Consider the following 14,375-nt stretch of genomic DNA (forward strand, 5'->3'; position numbering starts at 1 on the left):
ACCTGGGTCCTCCAGGAGCTGGGGCTTCCCAGTGCTGGGCTGCAGGCAGGCCAGAGGGCCACGGGGAGAGGGGCAGGCTCACGGACAAGAGGACGCAGGGGTGATAGAGCCCTCTGACAGCCTGCTAAGAACCTGAGCCTCTGGCTGGGGAGAGGTGGGAAGCGTGAGGGAGCAGCAGGCTGGAAACGAGATTTCCCCCCACCGTGCTGATCAGCCGGCGCCATTGTTGCCCGCGGCTTGTTTTTACCTCCTCGCCACTTAGGTCTCACTCCATATTTTAACACACCCATCCCTTCTGATCATGACATCAGCTTGTCCTCTGCCTTCCTGGGAAAGGGGGGTGTGGAGGTGGAAGCCACCGGCTCTCGCCCCACCTGACCTGACTTTCCGAGTGGACACCTGCCATTCCCACCTGGTCATGCCCACCCATCCTGGGAACTCATTTCTCACGGCCCATGGAGCGTTTCCCCAGTGGTGGGCCACCACAGGGGGGCCACAGAGTCAAGTGCCTCCCCCAGCAGGCTCTCCCCATCCCAAAGCTTGGCATGGCCACCCTTGCTGGGGCCGGGCATCTTAGGTCCCCATCTGCTGGGCTCCAGTAACCTTGACCTTGCAGTATGGCTGGACACCTGTCCCTCTTCAGCTTTCCCCTCCAGACCCAGAGTCCGCCCTTCTGCCCCCGCCCCACCCCGCCCAGCCCAGCGACCCCGTGTCTCTTGTTTGAGAGAACATGCTCCGTTGGCCTCTAGCAACAGGCTGGTGGGAGACAGCGCCCAATGAGAAGGAGGAGCCTCTGTAGGTCCCAGACAAGGTGGCAGTGTGGCCATCCGACCACAGGAAGATGGGAGGGTAGCCCCTACCTCCCATCCCTTCCATTCCAGGTGGCTCCCACACCAGGGTCCACAAACCCCTGCTCCTCTAGGAAGGACCTGGAAGCCTCTTGGGCCTGGGAGGGGAGTGGCCGCTGGCCCCAGGCGCGCAGCTGGCCTCATTCATTCTGCACCGCACATCCACCCACCCACCTCATGTGCTCAGCCATCCTCTCCATTGCTCCTGGGATCCAAATGGTTTCCACGTGGCCCCACCCCCCGCCCAGCGGGGCCGGGCCGGCCAGGCCACCCCCATTGCTCGCCTCCTCCGAAGCCACCATGTTCCTCTGCCCCTGTGTGTCCCCTGCCTCCTCTCTGCCTCTCCTGTTGGCCGCCTCGCTCCTCCTTGTCCCTGTCCACCCAGCAGCCTTCTCCACATGTCTCTGACTAACCTTTCTTGGCCTCTGTCTCTCTCTCTTCTCTTCCTCTCTTTCTCTCTCTGCCTCCTTCCTCCCATCTGCTCCTCACAGGGATGTCCCTGGGCCAGTGACGGGCCCCTCGGCCTCTCCCTCTGCCTCTCCCTGTGCCTTTTGTCTCTCTGTCTCTCTGTCCTGTGACCTCCGACAGCTTGGGTGGCGCTGACCATCTTTCCCAGGCTGCTTTGCAGCTGTGCTGCCGCTGTGGCGTGGCCAAAATAACTCGACTTCTCATACCTTCAGCAGTCAACCTTGCGCTCTCCTCCTCTCCTGCTCTATTTTTAACCTGACTTTACCTCTCCAGCTATTTCAGTCTCCTCTTCCTCCCCGCGCCTGTCTGCGTGAGCACATGTCCACACGTGTGTGTGTGTCTGTGGGGGGGCCGTACGTGCGCCCCGCGCTGCGTGCGCTCCTGTGTCCGCGCCTCTGGAAGGGGTGTCCAGCCTGTCAAGGGCCGGTGGGGGTCTCTGTGTTGTCGCAGCAAGGCCAGGTTCTTACAGCAGGTGTATCAGCACCTGACCATCGGGGTGTCTCTGTGTCTGCTCCCTCCTTTCTGTTTCAGTCTGTCCCGATTCATGTGCGCTCCTTGGCATGCCTGGGTGTCCCTGAATGGGTTTCCTCTGGGGATCTAAGCGTGCCCATCACTGTGTGTGTCCTCACGGCTGCTCTTGTTGACCTGCCCGACGCCCATACCATTCTCTCCCTGTCCCCCGGGTGTCTGCCAGCCTTGTGTGTTTCCGTGTGTGTGTGTGTCTGTGTGTCTGTGTGTCTGTGTGCACGCGTGTGTCTGTGTGCACACCCTGCTATTGGGTCCTGGCCCCTCTCCTCCAGGGCCTGGCATATTCCGTGCATGTCTGTCTGTGCCTGTCGTGGCCGCCTGTGTGCTGGTGGCCGGTCTGTACTAGAGGGCCGTGGCTTGTGTCCAGCCTGTGTGGCTGAGTCTGTGACTCTGCTCTGAAAGCTGTTCGACTTTAGCCTGCCCCAAGCCCCCTGCTGCCAGTCCCCCATCACCTCCTCGCTGCCGACCCCCACCTCTCTTCCTCCTCATGGGACAGTCCAGCCTGGTCCCCGGGCAGGCTTTTAGTAACCCTTCCCAAGTCCCAGCTGAATGGAGCCCAGGTGCCAGGCCTGGCCACTGAGCAGAGACGGGAGCCTTCTGGGAACGGCATGGAGTAGGGTGCACACGGGGTTGCCTGGGGGTCCCTGTCTTTCTTTGATTCCGGGTGAGAGCCTCCTCAGATGTGCAGACCTCCCAGTAGGGGCAGGGTGGGGACTGGGGAGCACAGGGACGTCAGCTCGTCCTGCCCAGTAGGTGCCATCCGGTCTAAATTCGCTTCTGTTGAATAAAATCAACCTCAGTGCTCAGTTGCACTGGCCTGATTGCAAATGCCCCCTTGCCTTGTGTGGCCAGCGGCTACTGCCTCAGACAGTGCAGACTGAATGCTTCGTTTGTGATAGAAATTCTGCCCGAGAGCTGTGTGGACAGTGGTCATGACCTCACCTGGTCTGGAGGGTGGACGAGCAGCTGTACTCTGAATAGCCTGAACAAACAGGTGGGGCACCTGGTGACAGACACTGACCTGTTTGCAGAGGGTAATGACACATAGAGGCACCTGGCCTCCACCCGGAGCCTCCCCAGTGAGCCTCCCCCTTCCAGGCTGGGGGGACATGGCGGAGCAGCCCTCAGCAGAGGGGTGCAGGCTCAGAGACCAACCATGCAAGTCAGTGACTGGGCACTAGAAGGCTTCTGGGGAACGGAAAGAGTGGGATCTCCACCCCAAACAGCCCCCCAGGGCCAGTGAAGGCAGAGTCACTGGGACAGAGGCTGCAGGGCGCAAGGGCCCTGAGCAGGAGGCTGGGGAAAACCAGGCCTCCTGATGGACAAGAGCGCTGCTCCTGCCCGCCTGCAGAAGGTGGCAGGGGCTCCGGAGAAGATCTGAGAAGGTGCTGCTGCGGGTCCAGGCCCATGGCGCCCAGCCCAGCCCAGCTCCGGCCTGCACTCATGGGATTCCCTCTCCCAGGTTGCCGGCAGGAGGGAAGGCGGTGAACACAGCCCCAGTGCCAGGCCAGACGCCCCATGACGAGTCTGACCGCCGGACCGAGCCCCGCTCCTCCGTCTCGGACCTCGTCAACTCCCTCACCAGCGAGATGCTCATGGTGAGAAGCGGGCGCCTGTGCCCCTCGGAGGGGCTGGGCGGGGAGGCAGGTGTGCGTGGGAACCTGAGGACCTGGAGTGGGCAAGGGACCCAGCCTGAGAGCCAGGCAGAGTGCAGTGACCGTGGGACCTGAGGGAGCAAGGCCTGGGGTCTCTTCCCGGCTCTTTCACCCAACAGCCTCTCTGGGCTCAGGTTCCTCACCTGTCAAGTGAAAGTAGGAAGGCCGGCCCTCCGTTGGTGCCCCTTCCAGACTGAGAAGTGGCCTAGGAAAGCCTGCTCCTGGGACACGTTTTGATGTCCCTGGCAGGAAAGGCTGGGGGGTGGCCCTTGGGGCAGAAGGTGTCCCCTGCCTTGGAGTGGCAGCCCTGGAGTGAAGGTCTGGGGTGGCGCACCCAGCCGAGGCCATCTCGTACCCCCACGCTGGCCACCTCCCCCGCTTCCCATTGCTGGGAGGCAATGAGAGAAGAGGAGGAGCAGAGCCCACGGTCCTGGTTCTTGGGAAGGCCCGCTGTGCTGCGGCGCCTCCACACTGCGCTGCGGACGCAGATCGACGCAGATCCTAGAGCTTCACCAAGGCCAGGTGTGAGTCACAGGGCGCCCCCTGGTGGCAGCAGCGAGGCCACTTGTCCCTTCTGTACTTTCCAAAGAGCCCCTAAATTCGGCCGCAGGGGTTTACAGCAGGCATCAGTTAAAGCTCTGGCAGCTCAGAAGTCCCAGGAACCAGTGCCCGCCCCCGTCCTGCTGGACATGACCGGGGCAGATCATTTCTTTGGTCGCCTTCCCTCCGTAGAGACAGGGAAGTGGGCTTGGGGGACTGTCTGGCCCTTGCCAGTGCTGGCGTCAGTTCAGAGTGCCCTTACCCGCTGCGCTGGCCCCACAGGCGCCACCTTTCCTGAGGCCCTCAAAGCCTCCAGCCCCACCCCTTCTGCGGTCTAGGGTCGCAGCCAGCTCTAACCACCCCCCCACACTGCCCCTGGCTAGCCTGGCATTTCTCAAGTTCTTGTGGACACACAGACCCCAGGCCACCTTGTGAGAGGCAGCCTTCCAGCGGAGATTGGTGGAGAGTCCACCTTTCTGTCGGAGCCGGGTTAGGGCAGCCCATCTTCCCCAGCCCAGATCTCCCCTCGCCCACAGCCCCCCACCCCCCGACCTCGCCTGCATTGCCTCCCATCTAGACAGTCCTGGCCAGCCTCTGTCCTGGATGCCCCTTGCCACCGCCCACCTGCCTCTCTCACAGCCCTGCGATCAGTTATGTTTTCCAGGAGCCAGGTTCCCCAGAGAGACGGCCCATTCCCAGCCAGCTTGCCTGCCCCTTGCTGCCCCAGGGAGGGGCTGACGGGCGTGGTGGTGGAAGGCATGGCAGGCCCACCTCCCTCTCGTGGTCAGCAGATGCCCAGGGTAGAGGGCAGAGTCTAATAGCCCAGCCTTATGGCAGAGCCGGGTCTTCAGCATTAACAGTGACGGTAAAGATAAGCAGGCCAAATAAGCCCCGGACTCCCTCCTGCAGAGGCCGGGAGTCAGAAGACAGGAGTCAGGCACCCAGAGCTGACCAGCACGGTGGGGAGAGGGTGTCAGGACCACCCAGACATCTGAGGTGCCCACGCCCTGGCCCAGGACCTGGTGCTGTGAGGGACTAACTTCTACTGGGGGTGGGGCTCAGGTGGCACCTGCGGGGGGCTGGATGGGGGCAGCCGGCCTGGGTGCCGTGGAGAGAGCTTGTCAGGGCTCAGGGCTGTGGCTTAGGAGGGCTGGGAGTGGGTGCAGAGGCACTGCCTCTTTCTGCAGTGAAACCCACCTGGCCAGCCCAGTACTACCCTAGACCAAGTGACCCAGGACCTCAGGTGGGGCTGGGGCCCCCGGGGCTCTAGTCACCCACAACTCCACCCCCACTTCAGAGGAAAGGGGAAGGCTAGTGGCCCTGCCTACTCATGCAGTGTCCTAGGCTCTTGGTCCCTGGGCCAGGGGACCAGGCTGCAGAGCAGGACTGTGGAAGGAACGTGGGCCCATTTAGACCTGCCGGGAGCCACGCCAGTCCTGTCCCCTGGTACCCATTCTGAGATGCAGAAGCTGAGCTCAGGGTGCAGAGGAGCAGATGGAGAGAGCACAGAGAGAGCAGAGCCTGGGTCGGTGGCCATCCTCGAGGACAAGCCTCCTGCTGTGAGGGAGGGCAGCAGGGGCCGCTTGGCACCCCACCCACGGGTGGAACCAGGGGTAAAGTTCCAGGTCTGGGCAGGACGCGGAGCCAGGTGCAGGGTCCTCAGGACGGCTGGCACCTCCCGGGTGCAGGTTCAGTTCGCCTTCAGTCAAGGTGACTTGAGGCAAGTTACCCACCCTCTCTGTGCTCCAAAAGCAAACTGGAACACTGCCTCACTGGGAGTAAGGAGTAAGGGTGGAGGCCCTGGCACAGGGCAGGGTGGCAGGCGACTGGCCTGTACCAATAGTGACCATCATTTGTTGTGATTTGGATGCTTCTCACCTGGCACAGGGAAGGCTTGGCTGGTTGGGGGGAGTCTCGTATCACCCTGGGGTGTGGCCTGCTCTGGTGGAAGGAGCAGGCCTTCAAGTCAGAGAGGGTTCATACTGCTGTGCCATCTTGGACATGTGACTTAACCTCTCTGAGCCAGTCTCCTCAACTAGAGAGCGGTGACAACTGCCTGGCCTGGCAGTAAGAAGGTGACATGAGTCGTCTGCCATGGTAGGTGTACCCCGTCTGCATCAATATTACCTGTATCATGAAGCATGTCAGAGCCTGTGGCCACCACTGTAGCAAGGAAGAGGGGGACATGGAGAAGGTTTCTGCAGGGGAGAGAAGACAGCCACCTGGAGCTTTGTCTCACCTGTGGTACCCTGGGTCCCACTCCTGCTCCCATCTAATCAGCAGAGACAGGGATGCGGGGGCCAGCAGACTGTCCGATGGGTCTGGACCCCAGCAGCTGGAGGTGGCAGGGCTTAGGGCCCAGGGGTCCCCGCTGACCCTTGACTGGGAGACCTCCCCCAGTTGCTGCCGACTTTTCCGTGTCAGGATGGGAACCCGATTCCCACCTCACCCTCTGCGCTGAGCAGATGGGGACTGGGTGCCTTCCCGGGTCCCGAGCCGGGCACACAGTCCAGCCATCTGAGGCCCTTTGGAGACAGTATGGATGCCCAGACCCACCCCAGCATGATCCAGTCAGACTCCCTGGGGACGGGAACAGGCAGGTCTGAGTTTCTCATTTCCCTGGTGACTCTGCCTCACAGAGACATCACCCCAGGGACGCTTGCCTTTCTCGTTTTGTGAATTGCATCACCCAGCACCCCAGGGAGTGGCTTGCATCAGGTACATGGCAGCAAGCTCTTGAAGCTGGAGCCGCCCCCATCTGCCTTGCAGCCCAGGCTTGGGCCACGTGTCTGCAGGGCCCACAGGGCTAGGGACAGAGGAGACCCAGGGACCCCCCATGCACCAAGGCTGGGCCTCCCGGCCTGGGGAGGTGAAGGCAGCTGTGGTGGCCAGGAGGATCCTGGACTGTGACAGGAAGTGGGAGAACATGTGTCCACACACAGATCAGGTTCAGAAGAGGGGGCCGTTTCCGGCTCTGCCTCCCTCCCTCCCCCCCCTCCCCAGGAGACCTTGGTCAAGACACCTGCTCGCTGGCCTGAACATCTTCCTCCGGCCCTGAGTGCGGGATGGGCCACTCTTCGAGCCGGCCCCGCACGTGGCCATCAGGAAAGGGCAGCTCGTGGTAGCTGGACCCGCCTCCAGTGCAGAGAGGCCTCGCAACCCTGCTGGGTTTCAGGGGGTCCTGAGCAGCAGGACCCTCCCCAACCTGCTGCCTCTTGCCCACCCCCAGCTCTCCCCGGGCTCGGAGGAGGACGAGGCCCACGAGGGCTGCAGCCGAGAGAACCTGGGCCGCATCCAGTTCAGCGTCGGCTACAACTTCCAGGAGTCCACGCTCACCGTGAAGATCATGAAGGCCCAGGAGCTGCCGGCCAAGGACTTCAGCGGCACCAGCGACCCCTTTGTCAAGATCTACCTGCTGCCAGACAAGAAGCACAAGCTGGAGACCAAGGTGAAGCGGAAGAACCTGAACCCCCACTGGAACGAGACCTTCCTCTTTGAAGGTGAGACAGCGCCGCCCTCCCTACCCTGGTCACCTCATGCCCCACCCCACCACACACGCGTGGCCCTGGGCACAAGCACGGGCGCATAGGCACGCTTGGGGGCACACAGGTGCACAAACGTGCAAGCCGGTACAGGTGTGGGCTCATGGACAGATACGTGTGCATGTGAGTGTGCTTGCACACGCCCAGGGCACGTCTTGGCCCAGTCAACCTGATGCGTTTTGTATGTAGCTGGATCAGGTCTCAGGAGCCGGGAGGAGCCAGCAGCACATCCAGAGGCCAAGGCAGGCAGCTGGTGCCCCTGGGCTTCAGCACCGGCACAGCACTCATCCTGAGGAGGGTCGGACAGGCAGGAGGCACCCACAGCATTCAGCAATGGAGTGCCCTGGGGCAACCGGAGTGCATCGTTAAGAGCACAGGCTGTGGCCAGGCTGTCTGGGTTCAAATCCCAGCTCTTCCACTTACTAGCTGTGTGGCCTTGGGCAATTCCCTAACCGTCTCTGTACCCTGGTTTCCTCATCTGCAAAACAGAGATAATAATGGTGAGGATTAAACAAACTGTTAACTATTGCAAAGCACTTAGAACTGGGCCCTGCACTCAGAAAATGCTGATAGCAGTTTGTTAAACACATTCTGTTGTTGGTCTCCAACCCCCACTCTCGCCCCCGACCCCAAGCTGGGACAGGAATAAGGATGCTGAGCCATGTCCTCTGGCTCCAGGAGGCCACTGAGGCGAAAGTCCTTCCCCTCTCCTGAAGGCCTGTCTTTATGTTTCACGTCTGAGGAATGAGTGTAACCCAGAAGCTGGGTGCATGCTGAGGAGCAGTTTCTATCCAGGGCCCCACTTAGAGAGGCCATCACTCTTTCCCAGGAGCCTGGTTTCGACCAGTGAGAATAACCCCCTGTGATTTCCACTGCCTGGTCCCCTGATTTCCAGAACCTGCAGTGTGCACCCCACGGACTCTTACCCAATTGGTGTCTTTCGGCACCCCTCTGGTTCTGCAAAATGACCTCGCTGAGTAAGTGAGGGTGAGCTCACGTGTTTCTAGGTCTCCTCCCTGTTCAGTGCGGGGGCCCAGCAAGCGGTCTGGCCATCTGGAGGCATACGTGGCCAGCTGATGGGGGGAGGATGATGGACAGAGCCGCAGTCGCCCAATCCCTTCCACAGACAGGTACCCAGCATCAGTTCCCAGCTAGGAACTGAGAGTTCAGAAAAGAACGAGGCCCTGTTATGGCCCTCAACATTACTGCTCTAATGGAGGACATAGATGGGTTGGTACTGGAACCTCACACAGCATGACGGCTGCTACAGGACCCCAGTGCAGGCTTCCCTTGGTGGTGCTGAAGGAAATTTCCCCAGAGAGGGGCCATTCAAGGTGGGTCCTGATGGATGAGTAGGAGTTCACCAGATAGGAGCCTGCCTGCTCTGGCGTTGAAGACAGCTGCAGGTGCACAGACCTCTTGGGGCTGCTGGTGTTCCCGGAACGTTGTCCACGTGCATTCCACCTGAATAGATGCCCAGGGACACCTGGGCAAGATCCCTTAGGGCCTCCGAGAGAAGCAAGACCCAGTCCTCCTTAACAGGAAGAAAGGGGCCTGTATGATTTTGGAGGATTTCCTCTTCCCCTGCTCCTGTCAGGGGCTTCTTTTATGCTTCCCTTGCTTCTGGGTGAAGGTGCTGGAAGCCTCCAGAGCTCTTGCCTTCAGTTTCTCCACCGGTGGGGCTGCGGCATTAGAGGCCCTCTCCTCCCTGCCCACCCCTCATCCAGGATCTCAGCCCCGAGGCCTCCGGGTGGCCTGTGCCCCTTCCACCCCCGGAGCCAGCCCCACCTCTCTAAGTCTCCCAGGGGACAATGCCTCCTGACCTCCCCTGGCTCCTTCCCCCCTTCTCCACCCCACCTCCCTCCCTGCAGCCTCGGCTCCTGCTGCTCCATCAGACCACTTCTTTCCCTGGCACTTATTCGTTTGTTCAATTATTTATTCTCTTAACAAATATTTATCGAGTGCCTACTACGTGCCAGGAACGGTGTTAGACGCTGGGGTCTGGTGGGTGATGACAGGGATGCCTTTCTGGAAATCCTAGCCCCACGTGCAAGTCAGGTAGCCCTTAAGGAAATGGACGAATAAACCTCCTTTCGCGGTGCTTGTCGCGAAAGCAGGGCGCCCGGTTTCGCGGGGCGTCCCCCCCAGCCACCGCCATCAGGAGGAGAGCTAGGCTGAAAGGAGAGCCAGCGGGTGCAGGGGGGGCCAGCCTGAGCCGGGCAGAGGCACAAAGAGACCAGGAAGGAGGCTGCGGCCTGTCGTCGTTGAGTGGTCAGGAGACGGGCAGGGGCTGCCAGATTGTGGCAGGACTGTGCCAAGGCAGGGTGCCTAGCTTTTATTCTAAGTGCACCGGGAACCATTGAAAGGCTCTAGCAGGAGAGGGCTGGGATGCGCTGCTATATTTAAAAGCTCACTCTGGCCACTGCCTTGAGAATGGACCAGGAGGAAGCGTGGAAGTGGGGAGGGCAATCTGGAGACTCTTGCGGCTGTCTAGGCAGGAGGTGCCCGCTGGTGGCTGGGCGAGGGAGGTGGCGTGGAGGAGGGGCAGGCTGCAGGATCTGCTCAGGAAGAACGGAAGGACAGGCCACCTTGGAAGGGGAAGGAGGAGTCCCAGGGCACCAGTCCATCCCTACTTCTCCGCCCCCGACCTCAGTCCCCCCAAGGGACTTGCTGGCAGCCTGGTCCACCTCCAACAGAGCCACTTGTCCAGACTTGCCTCAGGATGATGGGCCGTGGCAGCTCAGAGATGCCCCTCACTGGGATAGACACCTGGTGAACGAATGGATGACCCCAATTCTGCCCTTTATAAGCCATGAGACTGGCAGGTAATTTAAGCCATTCGAGCCTCGGTTTCCTCATCTGTGAAATGAACAAGACCCTCCAACCAAGGAAAACCATTAGCGGTCCACATGGACAGTGGCATTTCCTCCTAGCACGTTCGGGAAGCCCTGACTGCAGCCAGGTGTTGCTGCTGTCCTGGGTGTCAGGGCAGCAGGAGGCCATGGGCCAGTCTCCCCCCCATGGAGTCTTCCTCCTGGGCCCTGGGTGACACCACTGTGCCCTTCTTCACCTCACATGTCTGTCCCCCAGGTTTTCCCTACGAGAAGGTGGTACAGAGGGTCCTCTACCTCCAAGTCCTGGACTACGACCGTTTCAGCCGCAATGACCCCATCGGGGAGGTGTCCATCCCCCTCAACAAGGTGGACCTGACCCAGATGCAGACCTTCTGGAAGGATCTGAAGCCATGCAGCGATGGGAGTGTAAGGCCTCACCTGTGGGCCTCTGGCCGGAGGGGGCTGCCCTGTCAGGGCCGGCAGATCCTCCTTGTGCCCCGGCGGCCTTAGGAATGCCAGCCGGGCTCGGAGAGGGGTGAGGTGCCCAAGGAGGTGCCTCCCACCAGTGGTCCGAGCACTGGCCCTGGGCACTTGAGTGACTCACCTGAGCTGTGGAAAAGAACTTGGGGCTCTGTTCAGGAAGTGGGGGTCCTTGGGTGGGGGTGCAGGGCTTCCAGAGGCGGGGACACAGTGCGACAGCAATGACAGACAGAAGGGATGGGTAGGCACCAGGCCAGGCCAGAGGGGCCCCGGAGGCAGTCGGGAGGGGAGCCCCACGCCCCTCCCCGTGGCCCCGTCTCATCCCTGACGCGGTCCCTCCCAGGGGAGCCGAGGGGAGCTGCTCCTGTCCCTCTGCTACAACCCCTCTGCCAACTCCATCATCGTGAACATCATCAAAGCCCGGAACCTCAAAGCCATGGACATCGGGGGCACCTCAGGTGCGGCGCTCTTGGAGGCAGCGGGCAGGCCAGGGGAGGCTCTGACGGGGTCACTCTGGATGCAGAGGGCAGGGTCTGTGCTGTGGCCTCATCCCTGACCCCCATCCTCCATTTCGGGTCCTCTACCCTAGAGATGTTGGGGACCCCTGTGGGTGACCCTATGGGACAGCAACATCTTGGACCCTGTCCTTCATGGAATGGAGAAGAAAGGGAATGTCACTATTCTGGGGAGACCTGGGTTCAAGTGCTGGGTTCAAGCCACTTGTCTCTGACCTTGGGCACCTGGCCTCTCTGGGGCTTGGTTTCCTCATTGATGCTAGCAGGTGGCTCCAGGTACTGATGGCCAAGGTCCCCTCTGACCCTTCCATCAGACCTTTCCCCCAGATCTTTCCGGTCCTTCCTTGGGCCTTTCCCTGCCCTCTGGGGAAAGCGCACAGCCAGCCCCGCCACCTTGGCTTCCACGGCTGGAAGGGGGCAAGGATCCTAGGTGGTACCCCCACGGCCGTCCCTCTAACCCCCCCCCTCCTTCCCAGACCCCTATGTGAAGGTGTGGCTGATGTACAAGGACAAGCGGGTTGGAGAAGAAGAAGACGGTGACGATGAAGAGGAACCTGAACCCCATCTTCAATGAGTCCTTTGCCTTTCGACATCCCCACAGAGAAGCTGAGGGAGACCACCATCGTCATCACCGTCATGGACAAGGATAAGCTCAGCCGCAACGACGTCATAGGCAAGGTAGGGCCGGGCTGCGGGGGCCTGTTCCTCCAAGGAGGTGGCAGGGGTGGGTGAGCACAGGACTGGACACCAAGAGAGACGACGGGTCAGTTTCTTCCTGTCGTGGGTCATTTCTTTATCTGAAAAATGAGGGCATGGGTGAGACCTTGATGAAGGTCCCTCCCCAGGCATCCTCCGAGGGCACGCTCATCAGGACAGACCACTGGAAGGGAAGGGGAAGAGGGACGTGAGAGGGAGGAAAGCACCTTGGTTCACAAAAACCAGGATTTTCTGGACAGGATCCTCCAGGAAGGCCCTGGATTTCTCTGAGGGGTCAGTGTCAAGTGCTTACCACCAGACTCCAAGGAACCTACTGCAGGTCCCACCTGATCTGCCCACTGAGAGCGGGTGACCTTGAGGCCCACCACCTGGTCTCTCCCAGCTTCAGTGTGTAAGATGGGGCTACAGAACTTTCCAGAGTGTTTAGAAGAATTGCCCAAGATATGTAGAGGTCCTCCTTACCGAAGGTGACCTTCTCTTCTCATCTGTTCACCTACACATCCATGTCCCAGTCTTGAGTTTTTCTAGGACGTGACTCCGTGACATAGACCCTTCCATTTCTCTACTTTGAAGTGTCTGTTCTTGGGTTCGTGTATGGCTCAGTGTGCACGGGTGGCCTCAGGAAGTCAGCCTACCTGAGTCCAGTTCCCGCCCCACCTCTTGTTTCTGTTTGACTGGGGATCAAACCCAGGGCTTCCCACAGGTAGATGCTACACCCCTGGCTCTGCAGCTTCACCTTTAACAGCTGTCCCCCTCCCTAAGCCTCCTTTTCTCCTCTGAAACGAGTGGGGACGATCCTAACCACAGTAGTGTGCTGGGAGAATTGAATGAGGTGACACAGGCCAGGTGCTTGGCATAGGTCTTAGAGCCCGCCTGTTAGCTACTGTTAGGATAAAGGTTATCTTTGGGCTTGTGCAGTTTTGCCCAGGAGCCAATGGAGGAACCAATGACAAGGACAGGCAGAGTGAGCGAGGGCGAAACAGACTGCCTAGGCCATCGCGTTGTCTGGGAAACACAGGGAAGAACGTTCTGGGCACCTGCAGGGGAGGGGGGCTGAACTGGGGGCGTCCCTCAGCTAGGAACGGGGAACACGGCTGTGCTACTGGGAGTGAGGGAGGCAGTCTGGCCTCACAGAGGACAGCTGGCCCTGCCTGCCATGAGCATGACCAGCCAGCTTGTCACAGGACACGCCACCCCTATTCCAGTGAGAACGTGTTTTTCTGGGCAGAGCCTGCTGAGTCCTCCCGTGCCCAGCTCAGGCCAAGGACCATGGAAACCCTCTGTGTCTACGTTCTTCCAAAGCTTCTCCTCTGGGAATCGCATGTTCCTTAGACAGCACAGATAGGTCCTTTTGCAACAGACCTACCTTCTGTCACTGAACCGAGGCAGAGGCAGATCTGTTCTTGCTCTGGCCTGGGAGGTTAGGCAACCCTCTGAGTCCCAGGCCTGCTCAGCCCTTGTATCAGTCCAGCACAGCTGGACTCAGGTTGCAAATGAGGACCTTTCCCAGAGTGGCCCTAAGGCTCTGTGACCCTATGGAGTGGACAGCCAGCCAGCTGCAGAGACAGACCCATAACGGAGAAAGTTCACTATGTACAGTATACCTCGTGCCCCCCGAGCCACAACACTCGCCAAGCCAGCCGGAGGCAGAGGGAGGTCTCTCCAACCTACATGGCAGAGCTGGAGTTTGCCTCCATTTTTTTTTTTTAAATCCCTCCTCTCTCCTCCCCTCCCCTCCCCTCCCCTCCCCTCCCCTCCCGTCCCCTCCACCATTATTCCTCCTCCTCCTCTTCCTTCTCTCGGTCTCTCTCTCTCTCTCCTCTCTCTCTCTCCTCTAATCTCTCTCTCTCTCTCTCTCTCTTTCTCTCATCCCCTCCCTCCCTCCCTCCCTCTGTCTCTCTCTCTCTCTCTCTCCTCCCTCCCTCCCCAGTACTGGAGACTGAACCCAAGGGGGCTCTACCACTGAGCTACATCCCCAATCCTTTTATTTTATTGTGCAATACAGTCTTGCTAAGTTGCCCAGGTTGGCCTCAAACTTTTGATCCTCCTTCCTCAGCCTCCCGAGTCGCTGGCATTACGAGCATGCCCTAGCATGCCCTGCTTTTATTTTTTCCATTAAAAATACTTTTTATTTGGATATTTTAGATTTATAGAGAAGGTAGTACTGATAGTCCCCACGTCCGCCTCACCCTGATTCCTCAGTAGTCTGCCTCTCACGTGAAGATGGTACATTTGTCACAGCCTGAGG

General features: G+C 60.0%; 1 protein-coding gene across 1 annotated transcript in view; it reads left to right on the forward strand.

Moving 5' to 3' along the window:
• SYT7 (synaptotagmin 7) overlaps positions 1-14,375 on the forward strand; it is a 59,931-nt gene that overhangs the window by 41,501 nt on the left and 4,055 nt on the right. The window contains 7 exon segments of the mRNA XM_079105388.1: positions 3,307-3,442; positions 7,269-7,539; positions 10,672-10,841; positions 11,239-11,353; positions 11,887-11,930; positions 11,932-11,994; positions 11,996-12,088. Coding sequence (XP_078961514.1) covers positions 3,307-3,442; positions 7,269-7,539; positions 10,672-10,841; positions 11,239-11,353; positions 11,887-11,930; positions 11,932-11,994; positions 11,996-12,088 — 892 coding nt within the window.

Source organism: Sciurus vulgaris (assembly GCF_902686455.1).
Source record: "Sciurus vulgaris genome assembly, chromosome: 11".
Taxonomy (NCBI): Eukaryota; Metazoa; Chordata; class Mammalia; order Rodentia; family Sciuridae; genus Sciurus; species Sciurus vulgaris.